This window comes from Emys orbicularis, chromosome 4 (assembly GCF_028017835.1).
Source record: "Emys orbicularis isolate rEmyOrb1 chromosome 4, rEmyOrb1.hap1, whole genome shotgun sequence".
Taxonomy (NCBI): domain Eukaryota; kingdom Metazoa; phylum Chordata; order Testudines; family Emydidae; genus Emys; species Emys orbicularis.
The window spans coordinates 85,871,599-85,896,495 of NC_088686.1; the positions used below are offsets into that span (position 1 = coordinate 85,871,599).

Genomic DNA, 24,897 nt, shown 5'->3' on the forward strand with positions numbered 1-24,897 from the left:
CACAGAGTTTTCCACAAAGCATATTTGGAGGTAGAGGAATTCAGGCTCCCTTCTTTCACAAGGGGCTAAGAACAGGCTCCCTCAACAAGAGGGAGGTGCCAGTCAATTAACTCTGTCAGCAACACTGTATCTAGAGATGCTTGTTGAAGCCAAATAACGTATGGGTACCTGTCACAGTGAAAGGGCTAACTGCACCTCTTTTCCCTTTATAATCTCTCAGGGTGTACTCATTCAGATGTTAGGCCTCCTGCCTTTGTCTATCTCAAGAGGAATTTTGCAATTCTCCCACACCTTTCTGGGAACTGAGGCATGTGTGTATACACCATTATTAACCTGCAGGCCCAACTGAGTGCAGGCACCTTTGGAAGTCTGTGACCAGTGATCACACAGCTTTCTTCGAAACAGACCAAAGCATTAGAAGAAAAACGGGATTTTAAAATGACAGGCTATGCACATCCAGCTTACCACTCTCTGATGGTAACCTAGAAAGGCATAAAGTCTCCAGGCACAGTCAGGGGCAGTTGTGTGTCTCGATCTGGTTCCCCTGAATAGTTTAACTACTGGCCCTCTCTTGAGAGAGGATCCCTTTTCAATCCTGCTAGAGGTTCTCTGTTCTAAACAGTGTTCCCAACCCATCTGGTCAAAACCAGTTTTGTAGGTTAGAGGAGACAAAAATAATCAAAGCTAGCAGTTCTGGCACTGTCCCTTAACAACTTCTGTTTGCTGAGAAGTGCCTACCTTCATTCAGTATTCTACCTACCTATTTCCTCAGACAGCTCTTTACTGAGGTAACCCAATATAGTCACACAGTAAGCATCCAAATAACAAGGTCAACATACAGTATCTATGCATATTACCGAGTAGCTCCAAATCCATTACAGTATCCAATTGTGGAAGTCCTACTGGAAAGCACCAAGAAAGCCAATGAAAAACAAGTGTATTGTACTAATTATTTATTGTCTCCTTCAGAATATAACCAGTTTTCTACCCCAGATAGACACCGAAAGATTGTCAGGCCTCGGGGCTATCAAGCTCTGACAGTTTGGATGAATGAGATTTTCACACATAAAAATAACCTATGAGTGAGACACATGAAGAATCTTTCATCACCAGAGGCCAAGTTAAAAACCAGACTTAAAATTAATCCCAGATGATAGTGACTCCTTCCAAAGGAAAACTATTTAGGAGTCAGCTGCGCTTAATGATGCTTTGTTCCTCATTTGCCTGATTACAGAAAGACACCCCATTCCCTCCAGAAGTCTTGTACAGAGAGCTACTGTAGGCCCTGGAGTCAGTCATACCCATCTGCATTTAATCCCAGATTCAGTAGGGGATGGCTGGCTTTTAGACAGTAACATGGACATGGCTACCACAAGCCTCCCAGGCACAGAGTGGAAACAATGAGCAACAGCCTTGCTCCCAATCTCAAACAGGTAAACCCAGTGAAAGAATGAAGCTCTCTGCTTCAGGCACCCAGTATCCCAGAGAAGTCCACTTCCATATCTCCGAAAGAGAGACCCAGGGAATAGCTCAAACTGCCTAGTTCACACCCCCCACCCCCCCATCCACTCTCTCTCTTGGATGTCGCAGAGAGAGGGGGACTAGCTGAAGGCCCTAGATAAACAGCCACAGTTCAGGAGGACGGGATAAGGGGAGAGAGAAAACAAAGAAAGTTAGTCATGTAGCTGTACAGTGCGTGACGGGGGGGCGGGCGGGCAGCTGCTGTGGAACAAATAATTAACACCTCTCTGGGGCAGCTAGTATCCTGCCCCCGTCCTAAGCCTCCCCCCACCCCGACCGCAACACACAGCCGAAGCTCCGTCATCAAAACGTGGGGGGGGGGAGATTAGCCCGTAAGAGAAAATATAACCCGGGCACAGTCTCCTCTAACCCCACCACCTTCAGCAGCCACAGTCGTCCACACCCCCAGTTAAAGCCAGGGCAAGCCCAAGACTAGCTCCCGCTAGCTTTACTGGGGCTAATAGGGAGAGATGTGGTGAACCAATCCCGGGTCGGTTGCCCCCCCCGCCCCCAAAGGGGGTGGCCTGACTTCCTTTGGACACCCACGGCTTTGAAGAGCCAAACAACTGGCACAGAGATAAAGGCAACCGCAGCGTCCCCCGGGGAAAGGGGAGAACACGGGAAAGCAAATGGAGACAGTCTCATCCTCATCCCCAGCTTTCTGCCCAGGGAATTGCGCCCATGCCACTTACTTTGTTCCCAGCTCACTTCCTGACTGCACAGCTTCTGCAGCTGCTGGCTGGTGCTTCCTAGCTCTGCCGCTGCTGCTGCTGCAATTTCCGCTTCTCCCAGGCTCCCATTTCCTGTTCTTTCATCACACGTCAGGAGGTGGGATATGGCTGCACAAGCTTCAGTGCTGATGGGGCCCCGAGCAGCGCTACCCAAGTCCCCCAGTCTGCTTATCCCCGCAGCTTCCCAGATCCCTTTGTCTACGCAAGAATCGTTGCTTCTTGGATCGGAGCTGCTCCCTAGACCACACTCCGGGAAACCGACCATCTCCACTGCGCTTCCCACGTCTCACTCTCTCTGCCCCTCCGGCAGCTTTCCAGAGCCCATTATTCATGCATCCTAAGCAGTTCTCTGGTGCCGGGCCTTCCTTCTGCTGCTCTGAGGAGTTTATTTCAACAAGTCAGACTTGTCAAACTGGGATAACCTGAATGAGCCACATGAAAGTACTAGACTCGAAGGATTGCAAATTCCGGGAGAGCGCTTAGATTACATACTGTGGCCAGGGGGACCCACAGAAAACACTACTATTGAGACGCCTTTTAAACGGCTATAAAATAAGCAAAAAGTGGGGACTTTCTTGCTGAAGGATAAAACGTGATAGCTCTACAGAGTATCGCCCCCACCCCATTGCAACAATATTGGTTAGCGTGAATTTAACCGTACAAATGACAAGGAAATAAAAATGTTACCTTGAGGCAGGACTGTTATAATTTGAATAAGGGACATTAAATATGGATAATCTAAATGTCTCATTAAAAACTTTATTCCAGTTTTAAAATTTGCTTTATAGTGGACCCGGACTGGAAAATGTTTTTGTTGTTGTTTTTGTTGTTTCTTCCCTGGAGGGGAAGGTCGTGATTTTGTGGAAGGTCGTGTTGGAAGGCCCTGATATATATGGTGTGTTTTTTCATCTCTTTAATAAAGATTCAGCAAGCACTTCAATCAAAATCCCCTCTTCTCTCCCTTTCACCACAGATCAATTGGGCGTTTGAATTAAACAAATGCTACTGGTTTAAAGTCTAAGTACAAATTGCTCAACCTCAATTAATAAGGTGGTTTTACTTGCTTGATGTGTTTATGTAGTCATGCTAGTTCTCTAGTTGTCCATAGTCTTAGAAAAAACAGGAGGCAGACAGGAACTGAATTTCTAATGTAAAACACATCCCTCATGCTAAATAATAAAGAGGAAAGAGAAAAGTCTCTCTTTTCAAATGAACTAGACTTGTAAATCTGGGTGCCACATGAATCAGACAATACAATATTTGAAAATGAATTTCAATTATATGGGTGGTAAAAAGGGTTATTTGAAGTGCTTTCCATGGACTTTAAAACAAAATTTAAGTTGTGTATTACTATAAAACAGTCTCTCAATTCCCACAAAGGTACACCACCAGCAGTCGTTTACATTACAGTTGTCAGACCTCGAGCAGCCATGGTAGTAGGTTAATCTAGGTCTAGGCTGCACTTTCCCCAGGGCAAGCAGCTGTTATGTTAATCCAAGTTTATTTTGTCTCATAAATTCATTAGGTGTTTTAAACAGGGATCTCTAATCATACAACTTAAAGACTAATACATTTCTATAGCCTACAGGCCCAGCAGTGGTAGAAAATGCTTGTCACCCTTCTTTCAAAGGGCTTTTATTTATAAACTGTAGTGGAAGGTAAGAAGGGAGATGAGATTGAACAGGGTAAACTGTGTTTTCTGTATGAGAGATTGTTCCTGCTCTTAAAATCTCCAAGAAATCACTCCTTTAAAGTTTTCCCAGTTGCCTGCTATCATTTTTCTTAAATCAACTAATGAAGTGCTCAGTTCTTGGTGATATGCACAAACTTTTCACTTTTACTGCAGCTACTGTAGCCAAAGCATCTGGAATAATGACATACACAAAACTTTTAAATATATAATCTATTTTACTTAAAATTCAGGTTCAGGTTCAGATTTAAATACTCTAACACTTGAAGAAGTGTTCCTACATAAAATTAAGAATGGCATGTTGCTGCTATGTTTTTCTTTGGTGGTAGAGAGAGAAGGTCAAACTTTAAATTAAAATTATATTAAAGATTTGTTAAAAAGTTAATACAACAAAAAAAATCAGTAGCATTATCACTTTTCTATTTGTCCTTCTACTCAATCTCCCTACCAATTCACAACTGTTCCCCATTTTAGATAAACTAGCATCTGTCATTTTGAATACCCCATGTGAAAATGTTCCCACAACATTCTATGGGAGACTAATTCCCCAGTATATTCCCCACTTTCCAGATGCTCTAACAGAAATTAACTATGGACAGCTTCCTTCATTTCAGTGCTGTAAAAACCTTTACAGCTTTAGGACAGCACACTTTTCAACTGGAGGCCAGGCAAAGAAAGGGAGAGATTTTTTTTTTTAGTTTCATCTCTTGCTAGTGAGAAAATTATTCTCTACAATTAGAAATGTATCCAGGCTGACCTACAAAATGAAAGCTCATTTATGCAAGAAAAGGCAAACTGAAGTGTTATGTGATTGTATTTTAAAACATCACTCACACGATTTCTCCATTTCTCATATCACATTGAACATGCAGCTGTTGCCTTGGAGGACAAGTTGAAACATCGCATCACTGAAAAATGAACTACAGAAGCTTATGTCTGCCTTTACCTTTCATCTACACACAAGCTGCACTGATTTGAAAACCAGTTTAAACGGGTGCAAGTCCCAGTGTGGTGCTCTTAGAGTGGCTTAGCTTATGCTTGTACCACTGCAATATGTATTTTCCTCTAAATATTCAGATATACAAAATTCAGACTATGAGAATAATATATTAATATAGGCAGTTTGTTCTTATAGCTTTCTAATGGCCAGAAATCTTTGAAGTTACTCAAACTAATGAAAAGAACATTAGCCTTTTTCCATTTTCCTTTATGCAAAATAAGACATTGAGTGTTTAATTTACTCAGACAGGAAAGTGGAAGGATACACCTTAAACATTATTGAATTACTTTCCAGACATCAGTTGAAACAATAAAATTAGAGCTGTCAAGTGATTAAAAAAATTAATCGTGATTACACGATTAAAAATAGAATACCATTTATTTAAATATTTTTGGATGTTTTTTACATTTTAAAATATATTGTATTCTGGGGTGTAATTGAAATCAAAGTGTACAGTACGCACTTTATATTTTTATTACAAATATTTGTGCAGTAAAAAAAACAAATAGTATTTTTCACTTCATCTCATACAAGTACTGTAGTGCAATCTCTAGCATGAAAGTTGAATTTACAAATGTAGAATTATGTACAAAAAAAACTGTATTAAAAAATAAAACTATGTAAAACTTTAGAGCCTACAAGTCCACTCAGTCCTACTTCTTGTTCAGTCACTCAGACAAACAAGTTTGTTTACATTTGCAGGAGATAATGCTGACCGCTTCTTGTTTATGTCATCTGAAAGTGAGAACAGACGTTTGCATGGCACTGTTGTAACCGGCCTCGCAAGATATTTATGTGCCAGATGCGCTGAAGATTCATATATCCCTTCATCTTCAACCACCATTCCAGAGGACATTCATCCATGTTGATGACTGGTTCTGCTCAATAATGATCCAAAACCATGCAGACTGACACATGTTCACTTTCATCATCATGAGTCAGATGCCACTAGCAGCAGGTTGATTTTCTTTTTTGGTGGTTCAGGTTCTGTAGTTTTGTCAAATCTGCAGTGAAAGTGTTCTTAAAATGAACAACATGTGCTGGGCCATCATCTGAGACTGCTAGAATATGAAATACATGGCAGAACGCGGGTAAAACAGAGCAGGAGACATACTATTCTCCCCCAAAGAGTTCAGTCACAAATTTAATTAATGCATTATTTTTTTAACAAGCGTCATCAGCATGGAAACATGTCCTCTGGAATGGTGGCCGAAGCATGAAGGGGTATACGAATGTTTAGCATATCTGACACGTAAATACCTTGCAATACTGGCTACAAAAGTGCCATGTGAACACCTGTTCTCACTTTCAGGGGACATTGTAAGTAAGAAGCGGGCAGCATTATTTCCCGTAAATGTCAACAAACTTGTCTGTCTTAGCGATTGGCTGAATAAGAAGTAGGACTTCTTGTAGGCTCTCAAGTTTTACACAGTTTTGTTTTTGAGTGCGGTTATGTAACAAAAAAAAAATCTACATTTGTAAGATACACTTTCACAATAAACAGATTCCATTACAGTACTTGTATGAGGTGAATTGAAAAATATAATTTCTTTTATCATTTTTACAGTGCACTTTATAAAAATATAAAGTGAGCACTGTACACCTTGTATTCTGTGTTGTAACTGAAATCAATATATTTGAAAATGTAGAAAAACATCCAAAAAATTTAAATTAATTTCAATTGGTATTCTATTGTTAACAGTGCAATTAAAACTGCCATTAATTGTGATTAATTATTTGAGTTAATCAAGTGAATTAGTTGCGATTAATCGACAGCTCTAAATAAAATCAACATTAAACAAATTGAATAATATAACGGATCATTTGGGAGCTGGTGACAAATGCAAACTTTGACCTCCATCACAAATTTAAATTGAAGCCATATTGAACATCAGTTATCTGCTGAAAGAATCAGTCATGTCTTCATTTGAAGCGAGATCCACATAGCAGCAATCAATGGTTAAGATACTTTATTGACAACTCTCCAGCACTCATCACAAAAAATAGCTTCATTTTTGCATACGATTACATCTTAGTTTTTTCAATAGCGTTTTATTGGCAGTGGAAAAATGCTTCAGAACTTTATTGAAAGAAAGCAATAAATAATACTGTGGTAAAAATAGTTCAAAGTACTTAGGCTGTACATACTTCGTTACATAATCAGAAGTACACAAAAAAGATTATTAGAAAAAACATGAAACAGTAACAATGAATTTCAGTTGTACAAGTAAACTAAAGAGAAGAAACCAAACAAGGGAAAAAAAAAAAAAAAAGACATGCTATATATACTGTTGCATAATAAATAATGCACCATGATCTGAACAGATTTCTTACTGGCTTTTTAATGTGCCATTCAATGATACATTTTCTACGCAAAGCCTGAAATGGCTACAACCATCAAAAATTTTAAAAAATCTGGACAAATTTTTAGAACAAGTTTACAAATGAATGCAAAAAGATGACTTACATAGGAAAAATAAGGCCTTTATTAGAAGTTGCACTACTTTATTTATTCTTCAGCATACTGTGCCTTCATCTTTTACTACTCTTTTTTTACATTAGACTACAGTGCTTCATGATTGGTCCGCTAAGAATAGTTGCATCAGTGCCTTTCCACAAATGTTTTTAATCAAACGGATATGGGAGGAAAGCACTTTTTGTGTCCTGTGGATTACTAACAGGAGCTATTATGAAGTCCTTCTTCCTTGGCTGAGAGAAAACATTTCTCAGTTTATGGCTTATGTTCAGTCATTGTAAAGACATGCTATACAAATACAGCAGACTGGAAGTTATGAAAGAGTTAACCAATTCTAAAACATGTTCCATAGTGTTATAATGTTCCCCCGTTTTAAAAATGTACTAAAGCATTAAATGAAGACAAATTCACACTACCTGACAAATTTTCTTTGTGAAAAAGGTACAACTATCAACAGGAAAAAAAAATCTATTAGATCTGCTTACTAAAACCTTTATCTCAATGCTTATCTGAAAAAGGCTGGTTTATTTAATTTTTAGAACTAGCTAATATTTCCAAAAAAGACAAAATATATACTGCTTGGTGTCATGATACTTTTACAAAGACAGTAAAATCCTTTTCACCTTCAGTTTCATTATTAAAAAACCCAATGATAATTACAATAACTGCATAATTTACAAAAGCCCTATATTGCTCATAGGGACATATACTTACAAGCATTACAGTACATTCAGTTGGAAAGACTAACAAATTAAGGATAAAATCAGCAAGGATTTGATTTATAGACTGAATACAGATGGAAAAGGTAAGTAACTACATAAATGAAAAGTCACATAGGTTTACTTAAATATAAGAAACATTTAATTCTAAAATATTTTCTCTATGGTACTCATGAATTTATTTGCTAATTAAAAACTCTGTAATAAAATATCTCAAAGTGTCCATTTAACAAGTATTAACAAATTAAAGATTCCACTGATTTCTAAAATATGGTCTTTGAGTTCAAAATGCTGCATATCACCGGTAGAAATAGTGTGGGTAAACTGCAAAATAAAAAATAAATGTGTTACACAGTGTCTCAAGATAAAAAAAAAAGCAAACATGCATTACATTCCAAGTTTCTCAGTTAAACAGCTCACTGTTGTGGCATGTATTTAACAGATTACTACCATTTCATGAAGTATACAGTTCTATTTGGTCCCTATATATGTTTCAGTTGCAATATGAGACTTGAGGCCAGAGGTCAAATACCTTCAATTCCCAATAAGAGATTAACTTTTTTTTTTTTTTTTCTGGATGATCTTACTGTGTAAAATATATATTTAAAACAACAACAACGTTAAGGCAATTGGAGTTAAGAGCTTTAACATTCACAAAGAAATGTTTTTAAAGTATCTTGATTTATACAGGGATGGATCCGGCTCATTTACACTGACCTTCACCTGCAGTAGCTTCCTTTCTCAGCATTTTATACTACAGAGCTCTTTTAGAGTACCTTTATATACTAAAGGCTACAGACTTTGAAGCCCCAACTATACTAGGAAATTGATCTATTGCTGTGAAAGCTTATCAGCACCAAGTCCCCTGGAGTGAACGTTGAAAGTAATTTCACTAGGAATATAGATGATAAAAATATTTTAAGCACCACTACAGAAACATGATTTTCGCTTGCAAGTGACACAGACTTAAATCAGACAACTTCTGAATTTCTGTCTGTTCTTTAAGAGGCAACTGAGAGATCGATTTCAGATTTGTATCTGATGTAACCTAGTATGGGGGCTCCGTCCCACGTTGTTATAGGATCTTCTGAGGTACAGTTAAAGGGCATCTTGTGCACATCTACCTATTAAGGCTGTGAATTTGGAAAACTAGAGACTATGAAAAATGATGCACTCTCCTATTTTGCATATTATATGAATATGTACTAAGGCATTTACATAAGTGTGTATTACATAAATTATCCCCACCTGCTTCCCCATCTATACCCACCCATACCATGATTTGGCTCATTTTCAAGTTCCCCATGTCATAGCCCCATCACTCTGGTACCCTATGTGCCCTCTTCAAATCTTCCCCCACACCATGTGAAGTATTTGGAGCTACCTGTAATACTTTATGAATATTATATGTTCCATGTATTTCTTATTGTGTTTGATATAGGATTACATGGGGTTACCTGCATCTATGCAAGAAAGGAGACAACAGCTTCAGGCAGCCCCATTTACTGTAACTGAAGGACAATGAAAGGCGTCTTTCACTTTAAAGACCATGATGAATTCAACAGTCTGGCATGGCACAGAGTGGGGAATGTCCACGCTTATAAAGGGGGGGGAACCCCCAAAGTGGGAAAACTGGAACAAAACTATTTGTAGTTATGTTCCTGAAAAATGCTACTTTAAGAGAAACAATGTCAAACTAATCCAATTGCCCCCTAAGAATTAACGTAAATGGAAGGATGGGGGGTGTTAGGTTCCAGGGAAATTTTTTTTGCCAGACAAAAGACATATATATATATATATATATATATTGTGATAGACCCAGACCAGTTGGGAACAGCAGAGTAGCAGAAGAGAGATATACTGGCCACTGGATAAGTAGTTTTCTGTTCCCTGAGTGACCAGAGCAGGGGCTGCGCCAGGCTAATAGACCACCTGACTCCAATTAACCTGCTAAGAGTTAGTTAGTGAGGCAGTTAATCACCTGACTCTAATTAAGGCCCCTCTGATGCTATAAAAGGGCTCACTCCAGTCAAGCCAGGGGGAGCCAGAGGAGAGGAAGTGTGCGTGAGGAACTGGGAGCAAGAGGTGTGCAAGAAGCTGAGAGTGAGTAGGCGTACTGCTGGAGGACTGAGAAGTACAAGTGTCAGACATCGGGAGGAAGGTCCGGTGGTGAGGACAAAGAAGGTGTTGGGAGGAGGCCATGGGGAAGTAGCCCAGGGAGTTGTAGGTGTCATGCAACTGTACCAGGAGGCACTCTAAACAGCTGCAGTCCACAGGGCCCTGGGCTGGAACCTGGAGTAGAGGGCGGGCCCGGGTTCCCCCCATACCTCTCAACTCCTGATCAATCACAGGAGGAATTGACCTGGACTATAGCTTCTACCAGAGGGGAAGGTCTCTGGACTGTTTCCTGACCCACAGGGTGAATCTGTGAAGCGAGCAAATCCGCCAGTAAGTGCAGGACCCACCAAGGTAGAGGAGGAACTTTGTCACTAATATATATATATATATATATCAGGTGCCGGCAACCCTATATATATATACACACACACACACACAGTACAAGTTTTAAACAAACAATTTAATACTGTACACAGCAATGATTGTGAAGCTTGGTTGAGTTGGTGAAGTCAGAGGGTGGGATATTTCCCAGGGAATGCCTTACTGCTAAATGATGAACTAGCACTCAGCTGAGCCCTCCAGGGTTAACACATTGATGTTAATGTAGCCTCACAATCTACAAGGCAGCAGGAATGGAGGGAGGAGAGACAGCATGGCAGACAGACAGAGAGACACATCGCGTGTGTGTGTGTGTGTGAGAGAGAGAGAGCGAGAGAGAGAGACGCATTGCCCCTTTAAGTTCGCTGACCCCACTCTAAGTACATTGCCTTTTTAAGTAGAGTAGCAAGTTGAGACAGCAGCTGCTGCCAGCAAGCTGCCTCCCTGAGCCCTGTTGTGTCCCGTTTGCCCCTGCCGCTCTGTGGAAATGGACTAAAGTAGCGGGGGGAGGACACCCTGACATTAGCACCCCTCTCCCCCCAACCTCTGCACAGCAAGCAGGAGCAGCACACGGCAGTGGAGGGGATTGATAGCCCGGCAATTGATAGCCTGCTAGGCAGCTGCTGCACAGGGAACTTAGGGGAGCGGGGAGCTGATGGGGGGGGCTGCTGGTCCACCCTGGTTCCAAGCCCCCACCAGTTAGCTCCAATGGGCTGCTCTTTCTACAAGCAGTGGACAAATCAGGCGGCTGCCAAACAACATTATAAGGGAGCATTGTGCAACTTTAAACAAGCATGTTCTCTAACTGATCAGCAACGTAACAACGAAACAACAAATGTTAACCAGGATGACTTTAAGTGAGGAGTTACTGTTGGTTGTTGCCCGCCAGGGCTGCCTCGGGCACAGGTAGCCCTATGAGGATCCCCTGCTGCTCCCTGGAGTCGGATCTCTGGCTGGGCTAGGGGGTCTGGCCACAGCGGTACCCTTGTGTATTTCCGGGGCGGGCATGTGGACTAACACAGGTCCTTTCCCCGAAGCCCCCTTGTCCTGCGGTGCCAACGGACCCTTCAGCTTCAGCCGCTTTTTGGGCACTGGGGAAGGGGAATGGTGACAGGCGGGTTCCGGTGCCGGCAGTGCGTTACGTGCTGACGCCAAAGTGCTAGGCATGGAGTCTGACTGGGAGAGCTCCAAAGCAAGACAAAGCGCATCCTCCATGAAGTGGGCCCTCAGATGGATATCCCACTCCCTTTGAGTTTCAGGATGAAAGTTCTTGCAGATCCTGCACTTGTCTTTTCTGTGTGTTTCCCCCCGACATTTCAAACCGCTATTGTGGGAGTCACTAATGGGCATTGGACGGATACATGATGAACATGGCTTAAAGCCTGGGGAATGGGCCCTGCGGCGAAGTCCCAGCCGGGACTCTAACTACTAAAACTACTGAACGCTTAACTTAAAGGTCAAACTAAGTACCTAAAAACTAACTACAAAGGAGACAGAACAATGGGCTGAAAAAACAGCTAAAGCTCTTCCAATGCAAGCCAAGACACTCCAACCAACCATCACGGGCGGTAAGAAGAAACAGAGGGCATAGGGTTGCCGGCACCTGATATACCGATGCATAAGCATGGCACTCAAGGGGGCTCTGCAGCCAACAAAAGGCAAAAGTCTCCGACGAGTGTGCACAAGGGCGAGCATGCACCTAGAATGGAATCGAGATGAGCAAGCACTCAAAGAAGAATGTTGTGTATGGGGGAGGAGGTGCCATAAGGGCTCCTAATTCCCCTACCCGCCTGGCAGATGTGATGGTCATGAGGAAAGCCACTTTCATTGAAAGGTGGAGTAGTGAACAGATCACTAGTGGTTCAAATGGGGGTCCAGTAAGGCCCTGTAACACCAGATTGAGGTCCCAGGATGGAGTATGGGCTCGTACTGCTGAGTAAATGTTATGAAGGCCCTTGAGAAAATCTTGGTGGTGGGGTGAGCGAAGATCAAGAACTCATCCACCTTGTGGTGGAATGCTGTGATGGCTGTGAGGTGTACTCTGATTGACCTCATGGAGAGGCCGATTTCTTAAGTTCCAATATATAGTCCAGTACCAGTGGTAGAAGAGAGGAAACCGCCATGATTTATCCATTTTGGCACCATGTATTGAATCGCCTCCATTTGTGCAGGTATGTATGTTGTATAGTTGGTTTACGACTCTTTGAAAGAATGTCCCTTACTTCCTCTGAACAGGTCATTTTGATTTCTCAGAACCATGAGTAGCCACTCCTTGAGGTGGAATCTTGCCAGGTTTGGGTGGCGGGCCTGGCCCGCATCCTGAGAGAGGAGATGAGGCAGAAGAGGAAGTGTGTGTGGTGGGCACACAGCCATCTTTAGGAGGTAAGGAAACCACATTTGTCAGCCATGTGGGGGCTTTCAAGAGGACTCTGGTGTCCTGATCTTGTGTATGACCCAGGATATAAGAGGGGTTGAAGGAAAGGCATATATTAGGGGTGCATCCCATTTGATGAGAAAAGCATTGCTCAGGGAATGGGATCCCAATCCTGCTCTGGAGCAGACGTGTAGGCACTTGGCGTTTTGGGTTGTCACAATAAGGTCTATAGTTGGGAACTCCCTATTTGAATATAGTCTGTAGTACTCCAGGTTCATTTCCCACTCGTGGTCCTGGGAAAATTTTCTGCTTAGTGCATCTGCTGTGGTGTTCTGGCATCCTGGGAGGTAGGAAGCTGAGATGTCGATGTTGTGACTGATGCACCAATTCCATAATAGCATGGCTTCTGTGCACAGGGATCGTGACCGTGCCTCTCCCCCCCCACCTGTCAGTTTATATAAAACAGGCAAGCAACGTTGTCTGTGAGGATCTTTATAGTTCTGTCTTTGATCACAGGTAGGAAATGGGAACATGCATTGTGAACTGCCCGCAGGTGCAGTAGGTTTATATGTAGAATGGATTCCAATGGGACCAGCAGCCTTGAACCATATGATTGCGCAAGTGTGCTCCCTAACCTAGTAGGAAAGCATCTGAAGCGATTATTATTGTTGGAGGGTTCTGCGCAGATGTTTGGTTGGGTTCACAAATGTAGAAAGTTTTTTACTTTGGTTGGCATCATGAGATGTTTGTTTATGCTGATTGTTTGTTTATGGAGTCGACAGGAGAGGGCTCGGGGGTCGATTTATCGCATCTAGACTAGACGCGATAAATCGATCCCCGCTGGATCGATTGCTGCCCGCCGATCTGGCGGATAAGCGTAGACATACCCTTACTTAAATTTTCCCATTACCTCTTTTTTCCCTGAAACTAGAGCAACAGTACTCTGCCCACTTTGAATGAAAACTATTCACTTGCCCCTCTCAAATCAGATTTCACTCTCTCGGTGTTTGAGATGTCATAATCCAGCTAGGACTACCAGCTGACCCTGTAAAGTCCTTGAGGAAAATCAAAGTAGATAAGGCCTGAATTCCTAATGTAAAGATGACCAAAAATCTAACACTTTTTGCAGAAAAATCCTTTCATGCCTTTTAAAAAATATATAATAAAGGAACAAAAAAGAAAAAGACCAATTATTTTCCTTTGCAAATTAACTTTAAAATTAGGATTATATTATGTAAAGGTTGACAGCCTTAGCTATAAGGAACCACCTTAAAATTCTCAATGTAGTATTTATATTTTAAACTGATTAGTGGTTTTGTGTTTTTTTTTCCACATTTAGATATTAATAGTTTTTGGATTTGGTTTAAACTTTAAAATTTATATTCTACAAAGTGGCCTATTTTACTGCTATACCTATCCTTTTTACTCACCAACAGACGCCTTTAACAGGAGTAAGTCCTTACTGTAGTGGAATCCAGCCTTTGTGTTCCTGATACATTGCCTGTTTCAACAATCATAGAAGGAAGACATGCAGAACACAGCATGCAGTTAGTCTTCAAAAAAAAAAAAAAAAAAAAAAAAAAAAAAATCACACAGCAATGTGATTACAGCTACTGTACACGCTCAACTAAGGTTACAATAAATTAGAAAAGCAGAATTTAAAATAACTTTAAGTTCATCTATTTACTAGTTCCAGTTTCAATGCTTAGCTTGACAAAAAATTCCTAATAAAACAATACTCATGCAAGCTAGGGCACTGTAAATGGCAGAAGTGAATCATCATGTCTAGAAGTACAACTATTAATATTCTGCTTTACAAGATTTCTCTCAGTTTTTCACTGCACAGAAGAAAACTTGAATTTTTAGAATGTGAATATTTAATATTTTACATTTAAATTACGTTAAACATTATATGGTGCAAAGAACTTCTGGACTGGATATTTTACACTAGTGAGTAATATTTAAAATTTTAAGCATCCCACTAACATTCTTAATATTTATGTGTAATATATAGGGGTTCTTCTTAAACTTCTTCTTAAACTTCATGTATTTAGTTAAAGTGTTCAAACAAAATAGGCACACTACCAAAGACCTTTGGTCCAAATTTGACCAAAGGAAGTTCTCAAATTGTAATTGCTTGGTACATTCCATCACCAATAAAATTTTCCATTTGGCAAGCACTGATTTTTATCTGTGCTTTGTAAAACCAAAAATTAAAGAGAAAGCTTACTCATATGCTACCAAAAATTATATTTGTAATGTAGATACGATTACCTTTATATATCTTGCCAAATTCTGCTCTCAAGCACATACACATGGCTCTTAATAAAGTCCACACCCGTGGTAAAACTGTATTGTAACTTAATTTATCTTAAAAATACATTCAATAGTTAAGTGATTTACAAAGCAAAAAGAAAACGGTGCCTTTTACTACTACATTATGCTGTATAAAAATAACCTCAGATTTCCCCCCCCCCCTTTTTTTTTAAGATGAAATTTCCTACTTTTATTTTTGTTTTCCAGTAATTCTTATCAATGGACATTACTGCACTACCTTACATCTAGGCTTTACTTGTGCTCTTATTAATACTAATTAGAAATGTTTTGCCCCCTTTTCACAAGGTAAGAAAATATCAGTAAAATAGTTAATGGAATGTCATCTTATTTCCATATTCAGAGATACGGAAAAAGTATATCCTAGCTAAAAAGACCTTCTAGTCTTTTCCTAGAGAAAAAAAAACCCTGAAAAGGAACCATATATCTGCTAGAAAGCTCACACAAGTTACTACAAAAATAAACCTATATTTGAAATAAAAAGTTTTACACATATAAACATGCACAAGGCAGATGCTTTTATGCAGATTAAAATTAAAAGATTCTGGCTACTTAATTCACTTACAACCTCAAGCAAAAAAGTTAATGCTTAAAAATAGCAAAGTAGTTTTTGTACCATCAATTTGCATCTTCTTTGGCTGCATAGAAGGTGAAGACATTGAGGAGGTAACTCTGAAGTTTGCAGGAAGAGTCTCTGCAGATCCAGCAGCTAAGCCTCTTATGTCCTTTGGTCTAAACTTCTTTCTCCACGAAGGTGCTCGTCTAAAGCTTTTATCATCATCCTGTCAGATTGATCAGCATCATTAGTAATTCTAAAAACAGGATTATTTACTATAAATTAAAATTAGAGCAGGATCAATATCTTTCCCCACAACTCCAAGCGTCTATCCGAGTCAAGGTGCTTAGTATTTCTTGGAAAAAAAGATCTGGCTGCCTATCTTTAATTTAACTGCACATTAGTGTATATTTGTGATTTAGGATTTAAGATAATTCACAAATGCCATATAATCTAGTAGTGAGAAGTAAATGGAAGGGTTATAAGAGAAGACAAGAGAACACATATTTCGGGAACATTAACAACCAGGTATAAATAATCCCTTTGGCCTCTTAAATTCCACTTTTGCTGGAATATCTATATTGAAATATAGCAGTAGGGCACAAAAGATTAGAGGAAAGGACTGACTAGTGAACGATAAACAGTACAAAACCACAATAGTACTACAGTACCTCCCTAATTTATGCATTGTTTCATTTTTAAGTGATTTGAAACCTTTTAATAGGGCTATGTGGAATAGAGTGCATCCTCAAATTGAACTATTTCCTCCTTCCCCCCCCCCCCCCCCGACTCCCTAGTAGTGCATCTACAGCTTAAAAAATTGTTTTTTAATTCACAAGAATGACACTGGACCTACTAACCAAGACAGCTGGTGCTCTGCCCGTGAAATACAAAAAATTTTTCTACTGGATATTGTATGTTTATGTGCATATATATCCATGGATTGTTTATATTTATTATCACAACCCACTACAAATGATCTGGTTAAACGTTTTGAATGTCAGTTTTTAATCTCAATTTCTTTTGGATTTAAAATTAAAATGGATGCAAATATCGATTCCTAAAGCAAGACCCCCATAATTTGCTCTGGCCCTTGTGCTGCATAGGAAGGCTGGAGTGGCATAAAAGTGCCCTAAGAGCTCGTTTTTATATTGTGGGAAGATTTTCTGGCGCAGTCACCACGGAAGACAGCGGTAAAGGTGCTTTCCAATGACCCCCCTTGCAAGCCGTAGTTTAGAGGGTAAGCTGAGGGTAGAAGGGGCATGTCAGGGTGGGGCGGCAACACAAAGAAAGGCAGAGATTCCAACTAGGCAGTGATGCAGCCTATAGTGCAGCTTGGGGAGGCAAATTAGACAGACACCCCCTCTCCCCTTGTGTTGTCTAAATTATGGTAGGGACCCTGATCCAGTGCTGCTCCAGAGAGCACAAGGGTGTCATCTGTTAGTCTTAAAGGTGCCACAGGACCACTCTGTTGCTTTTTACAGATCCAGACTAACACGGCTACCCCTCTGATATTTTCACCTACATTACTTAAGAACTAAGATGTTCTTGCTTTAAAAATGCATTCAGATCATAAATTGAATAAGGATACAAAGTATATGAGAATTTGGTAATTTTATCTTGGTTTACATTTTACAAGTTATAAAGCCAACAGCCTACTAGTAGCGTGCTCAAGAGAGACCCAGAATTAGAATAGAAGGAGTGCTGCAGATTAAGGCTAGGTACATTGGCAGAGCTACATGCTTACACACACCTATATATACTATGACTTATTAAGTGAGTGTCAGTAGTCCCTCACTTACTTATATTTTAGGAAGAGAGATGGATTCAGACAAAAAGGCATTCTCTGGCACTAACTATGGTTAAAGTTACAGACAACACAAATTTGCTGAGCACCTCACACTTTGACGTTCAGAATAATTCTGTCTAAATATGAGCCAAATATACACAAAATACATACAGTAACTCACAAAGATAAGAAAATTCAAGTTAAGGCTTCCACTTTTTAAAAATCATTCTCTGTATAGTAATAGTTTAAAGAGACTATCCAATCCAAATGCCTTCATTTTAATAGGTTGATCAGAGATCAGGCTTCTTCTTAATGCAAATTCAAACAGACCAATAAATCAAAACTCACTTCTTCAAATCTCCTGTCAGTGCCCATAACAAGAAGGTTATTAAATTCTCTCTCCAAAACAGCACGAGCCTAAATTAAAAATAAAGGCATTAAAGTGAGTCTTGAAAAGCCAACAAACCACAAGCATCTATAGTACATTTAAAAAACTATTCCTATGTTCACATTATAAAATGAATATATGGTAACACTATCATCACAGTATTGTGCAATATAGCATTAATTTAGTACTTGCTAAGTTGCAATTACACATTTAAGGGGGGATTTCAGTGCAGTCATAATCTTATATCTGTGTCACGAAAATTCATGATATCAGATGCAAAATTAATGACTGCACAGTGAAAAGAGTGCTTTTTCTTTGTATTTACAGAGCACCTAGCACACCATGGGTATTACAAGAGACAAATAAGTGATAATAAAGGATAGGCCAATTTATAGGAGAAGATGTGCTGTGAGAAAACAAACCTGTTTAAATACAAATAAATTAATTAGATCACATGGTAGAAATTATGAAAAATTTTAAGTTTTATTGTGATATGTTTCCAAGTCTATGGTAGAAGACATACTATAGATAACATTAAATTTTTAAAATTTCTACAGTTGACAAACGATTACTTGCTTACATAAAATTAGATTGTATGACAATATGGTTTATTAAAATGGCTAGGGAAAAAAATCAGCAGACATGAAGTTATTACAGTTATTACCTGTGTGTTCTGAGTAGGTATTTGTAATAATAAAGCTAATGCATTGAAATCAAAAGTTTCCTCTAAGGCCACAAGTGCACCATGAACTCCACTTTCTATAAGGTTATTTGCATATTCTTTAAGACCGATTGACAGTACCCAGTGAATCATTCTGTCATTGCTCCATACAAGAACATCTAAAGAAGAAAAACAAATATGCTATATAAAACTGCATAACAAAATGTCTATACAAATAACTACAGGTCTTGTTTCTTCTATATTACATTGGCATAAGGTTCAGTTGCGTCATTTAGGCACAGGCCACAGCAAGGGGTGATATGGAGCCAACCAGTCTCTGGGAGAGTTCAGAGGGAGAAATCTGCTTGAAATAAGTATCAAATATTTGGGTTATTTAATTTGATATTCAATTCATTTTATGCGGTCTCTAAATTTTCAATATGCAGCAAATGTTTTTATTGACAACACAGAATTCCTTCATGTGCTCCACAGAGCAAAGGGAGACAGTGCTCATTGCCACACCTCTTCATTTACTGCAGTTTACGCTGTCCTGCTTTATGGGTGGGTGTGGAGAAGTGGGAGATATAGCCCACCCTCCTCCCTGCCTGTGAGGAAGTATGGTTGGAGCAGTCCTTGTGCTCCTCAGACTGCATGGACTGCACCTTTTCGCCTGGCACTTATGTGGGTGGAGAAGCTCTTTCCAGCCCACAAACCCCTTTAACGGTTAGACATTCCTATCCTTGGAGACCAAGGGCAATTCTATATTGATAGGTTATTTCAGTTCTTTAAAAACAGAGTGATTTTCCCTATAGCTTACTACTGCATTTGATCTTCCTTCTTCCTTGGGAATGCAGGAGGTAAGGTGTGGGCTTGAATTCCTACTCCTGCTTCCCCACTACCTCCATCCCCTCTTCAGTATTCACAAATTAACTGGATGTTTTTCATTAAAAAACACCAGTAACAAAATGGTTAATATTTACAAACTATCAGATAATTGTAGGCTTCAGAGTTACTGAAAAAATGGGGACAACTGTCATCTCAGAGATGTCTTCTGAAATAAAACAGTTTCTTTAGTTCACGCTTGGAAATTTTTCTTCAGAACAATAACAAAATTAAATGAAAGCTCATTTCACAGCGCAATTGTTCTACAGTGGGTTCTATGGTATATTCTGTAGCTACAGAATTGTAGACTACAGAGGGCCCTACTAATAGGTCGCTTCCATATGGCATTTCTACGACGCCATGAAATAATACTTTCCAATTTAAAGTAATTGACTTAATTTTAAAGTAATGCAATTTTGAGGCATCTTACTGGGAAGACTTTAAAATCTAAAGTGAACCCAAGACAGAAATAGTTAACCTTTTATTTCATTCTGGCTTTCTTCTCTTCTTCTTTCAAGTTCTTTTCGGTCATAATTTAATTTTCGCAAACACATAATACCACACTGGAAGCTGTTTCTGTTGGGAAAAGAAAAACATATTTAGGGATAAGCTAGAACACTTAATCAAGAGTATGATAAAGACTGCTTTAAGTCTATTTACCTATGAAAACTGTCAACCATTTTAAGTTGTCCACGGAGATCTTTCTTAGTCAAGTGATCTAGCATTCTAGCATCAACAAGACATTCCATGAAGTAGCTGCGGTATTGAGGGAGCCCCAAACTGGGGAGCCACTCATTGCCAATCCACTCATGGTTCATATCACCGTATGCTAGAGTCTGTTTTTAAAAAAAATAAGAATTAAGTGTGATTTACTCGTATCAAAAGCAAAGAAACACTAAACAATGTCTTTCCCTAAACTTCACATTAGTATATAGTATTTTTAAAAGTTGCCTTGCCTTCCATTTTTTAACTGGTACCTTTTAGTTTGGAAAAAATACACTATGAAAGTTTTGAGTTGAAGTTTGCCACTTTACATTTAATCTTTTCATTGGAAAAGGATGCTTATTTAAAAAAGGGAATATAAAAATGTTCAGAATAAGTAAAATTTCCATTAATTTTTGTATCAAATTTTGATGACTTTTTGCATGTTCCTCAAATTCAGTTTGACACCATAAAATATAACATAACTGATGAGATATTGAACACACCATGTCTCATGAAAAAAATAATTTTTTTTCTGAAGTGGTGTAAGGATGCTTATTTAAAAAAGGGAATATAAAAATGTTCAGAAGTAAAATTTCCATTAATTTTTGTATCAAATTTTGATGACTTTTTGCATGTTCCTCAAATTCAGTTTGACACCATAAAATATAACATAACTGATGAGATATTGAACACACCATGTCTCATGAAAAAAAAATTTTTTTTTCTGAAGTGATGTAATGTATTTTATTTTCCTGTACTCCCCCCATTCAGACAGCCAAATTCACTGCAGACTTTTGAATATTAACAGGAGTTTTGGGGAATTGATATTGGTGAAAAAACACAAAAAACGAAACATCTTTTTCTGGGCTCATAGCTGTAACTGCTATTCCCTATTTTGAAGGCTCCTTGTCTTTGAATGACAAGCTCTGGGGGAGATTTTCAAAGCGCAGTTAGGTGTCTGACTCCAATTAAGCTTTGAGCTGGAAAAGTAGTTTAAAGGGGTTTTAATAAAATGGCTACTAACTTTGCGTAACTGTCATTCTTCGAGATGTGTTGCTCATGTCAATTCCATGCTAGGGGTGCGCATACCATGTGCACAGTTGCTGGAGATTTTTCCCTTTCTGGTAGCCATAAGGCCGGCTCTAGCATCTCTTGGAGCCCTGTGCACATGCACCGGTATAAGGGATGCCACTGGCTCTGTACTCCCTCATTTTCTTTTTGCCAGTAACTCTGACAGAGGGGTAAGGAGGGCGGATCATGAAATGGACATGAACAACACATCTCGAAGAAACACAGGTACAGAAGGTTAGTAATAGCTTTTTCTTCTTCGAGTGCTTGCTTATGTCAATTCCATGCTAGGTGACTCACAAACAGTATCCCCAGAGGGGGGCTTGGAGTTTACAGTCATGCTGATTGCAACACTGCTCTCTTGAAACTGGCATCACGACAGGCCTGTTGGGTGATGGCATAGTGGGACAAGAAGGTATGAACCGACAACCATGTCACGGCCCTGCAGATGTCCTAGATTGGTAACTGCATGAGGAATGCTGCTGATGAAGCCTGGGCTCTTGTGGAATGAACTGTCATGATAGCTGGAGGTAGAATCTTTGCCTGCTCGTGGCAAGCCTGGATGCAGGTGATTATCTAGGATGAGATTCTTTGGGATGACACTGGTAGTCTTTTCATCTTGTCCGCCACAGCTACAAAAAACTGCATAGACTTGCGGAAGGGCTTAGTCCTTTCGATATAGAAGGCCAGGGCCCAACTAACGTCTAATGTGTGTAGCCTCCGTTCCTGAGCAATGCTGTGAGGCTTCAGAAAGAAGACAGGCAGAAAAATGTTCTGCTTGATACAGACCTCTGTTAGGGAAGCCCTGTGAGAGCAAGAAGATTGTTCCAAGCAACCGTCACTGGCAGGAAGAAGGAACTGAGAGGGTGCAGATCCGGTGGTGCCCCTTATACCAGTGCATGTGGGTGGGACTCTAGGGGACAGTAGGGCCAGCCCTACGGATACCACGAAGGGAAAAATCTCCAGCAACTGTGCACATGGCGCACGCGCACACCTAGGATAGAATTGACATGAGCAAGCACTCGAAGAAGAAATTATACTTTCCATAACAGGACTGTGCTGGAGGCCAGAGAGGAAACAAGAAGTTGTACAGCCCAAAGATATTGGGTTAAAGAAGCTCTCCTCAGTTATTTTACTTTTTATCCTTTTTCTATATAGTCATATATTATATTCACACACACACACACACACCCCTGGACAGACTCCATCTCATTAGTTGAGGCTACAAATGGGATTTACTACAGATCTGAGACTGAACAACTGTGCAAGCAGGACTATATTGGTGACACAAAAACACACTGTGCCTGGACATAGCATCCCTATGATAATAGAAGTTGGCCAGCGATAATGGTAACAGTGAGATTGTATTAGGGTCTTCCATAACAGGCAGATATTTTCCTTGAACCATTGGCCTGACACAGAGCCAGCATCTCCATAGCATTCCAGGCTTTAGATGCAATAAGGAGTTATTTTGTATTAAATCAATTCTCTAACAATTTGGTCTGTTCTGCTGCTCAGTCCACAAAGTCATAGACCACAGTTTAAGAGAGAACAGTTTTCACATTAACTTGTTATAATGTCACAGAGGACAAAAAGTTTAAGTAACAAACAATAAGCAGGACTTTTGAATAGTCCTGTTATGTTAAATAGCCTTGGAAAGAGGAAAGAAAAACAATATATTTTATTTATAGACTTAGTGCAGTGCCCACTGTATTATGATAGTCTTAACTTCTAAACAAAATATGGGGTTTTTTTTTCAAATTTGTTCATGATGCATCAGCAAATTTTAAAATGAGTGAACTACAAAATATAGTCTGAGAATCACATTGCCAGTTTATAAGGTTAGTAATAATATCTACAAATTTAGATTATCAAAACATTATTAGAGGAAAACAAAGATTATCATTCATGCTCTAATTGCATTGTGTTGCTTTACATATACTGTATAATAAATTACATAAAATCTCCAACCTGAGCCCAGCTTCCCTCCTCATCTTCCTGATGTTATGTGGTTAGAAAAGCAAAAGAACACACAAATATTAGTATTTATAAGTTTAGTATTAAGAGCAAAGTTAAAGATGCAGACCAGATGCAGTATCTTTATGGCATGCTAAAAATCTAAAGAATGCAAGCAACATGCATTTAAAAACAAACAATATAAAATTTAATGGAAGTAGGAAAATGCTTGTACTGATTGGGTTTTCTGTAAAGAAGAAATTTATGTGCAAATAAACTGTACACACAATACAGTTAGTCTGCCTTCAGTAAGAATCATTGTTGATTTTTTTTTTTGTCCCCGAGGAAAAAAAAGAGTAAAGTGTGAATTATAGTTTCATATAGGGTTAGTAACTAAAGGAAGCCATAATCCAAATACTTGAGCCATTTTAATACTTTCATTCTTTTGAAAGACTAAAAGGCACATGATTCAAGCAATCAAAAAGTGGGAAAAGCACTATAAGGAACAGAAGTGGCAGTGCTGTAACTAACCGTTTGTGGCGTGGCTGTAAGATTTTCCATTTCTTCATGTGTTACCCAGACATTTCCCGTGGTCTAATATGACCCCACAGTGAACCAATCACATCCAATGAAAGGAAAGCAGTAACAAAGAGGAAAGGTTGCAGAATATATAAGCAATAGGTACATATAAGGAGCAGGCATGGGCAAAAGCAATGGTTTCTAAAGTCTGAAGTACAAATTTACTTAAAATGATAATGTAGAATAAAAGGTGCACTGACATGGGGCATCTCCCTTCAAAGATTATTTAACAATTACAAAGTGTGTTAAATAGTTTACATTGATGTGATTAACAAATCAACTATGACAAGAACTGTAATGTTGAACAAAATTCTAAAATATTCATTTTAATAATGTCCCTTTTATAAGTTATTTGTTCTTAACTACAAATTTTCCTTTGGTGTGTTACATGTACTTCTGGACAACATTCTAACAACTGCAATTTTAATTTTATTAAACATTTTTGTAATTCTGCACATTTAAAAGTATTCTTGAACTTTTTTTTAGTCACTATTTTCAGTGAGGAGTGATACTAATCTACTAAATGTCATATGTATTTTGCTAAAATTATTACCAATACTTATAAAGCAGTTTCTGCAATAGCCACTTGTTCTCTGTTCAAGCCTAAAATATTTCCAGAAATATTTCCCTACACAGCAGTCAGAATGATCATGCAGACAAAGATCCATAACACTCCCATTTAAGTAAATAGACCATTTGGTGCAATATGAATGTAGGATGAGACCTATGTAAGATTTAGCATAATTATAATTTGTGAATCTGATTTTGGTTTTATAAACAAAGATGGCTTTTTATTATTATTGGAACAAATTTTTCCACATCTGCATAAGCCCACTAAGTAAGGAAGTACCAAAAAAACCCATTCCGTAATAGAAAAGACATTCTACTTTACAAAACATTGCTACCTTATGGAAAAGGTATAAAAAAACATAGTACTTAAAAAGACATAGTATTTAAAACTAACTATACTGA

At 39.1% G+C, this 24,897-nt stretch overlaps 2 protein-coding genes across 2 annotated transcripts in view; both read right to left on the minus strand.

Annotated features, from left to right (window-relative positions):
• CTTN (cortactin) overlaps nt 1-2,251 on the minus strand; it is a 34,255-nt gene extending 32,004 nt beyond the window's left edge. The window contains exon 1 of the mRNA XM_065403119.1: nt 2,214-2,251. The gene's annotated coding sequence lies outside the window, so the exon portion shown is untranslated. The remainder of the gene's footprint in view (nt 1-2,213) is intronic.
• Nucleotides 2,252-14,531: 12,280 nt separating this feature from the next.
• PPFIA1 (PTPRF interacting protein alpha 1) overlaps nt 14,532-24,897 on the minus strand; it is an 88,573-nt gene continuing 78,207 nt past the window's right edge. The window contains exons 22-29 of the mRNA XM_065404451.1: nt 23,878-23,940; nt 23,362-23,388; nt 20,278-20,453; nt 20,096-20,193; nt 18,739-18,914; nt 18,035-18,103; nt 15,958-16,123; nt 14,532-14,560 (exon numbers count right to left, since the gene is read on the minus strand). Coding sequence (XP_065260523.1) covers nt 14,556-14,560; nt 15,958-16,123; nt 18,035-18,103; nt 18,739-18,914; nt 20,096-20,193; nt 20,278-20,453; nt 23,362-23,388; nt 23,878-23,940 — 780 coding nt within the window. The 3' untranslated portion in view covers nt 14,532-14,555. The remainder of the gene's footprint in view (nt 14,561-15,957; nt 16,124-18,034; nt 18,104-18,738; nt 18,915-20,095; nt 20,194-20,277; nt 20,454-23,361; nt 23,389-23,877; nt 23,941-24,897) is intronic.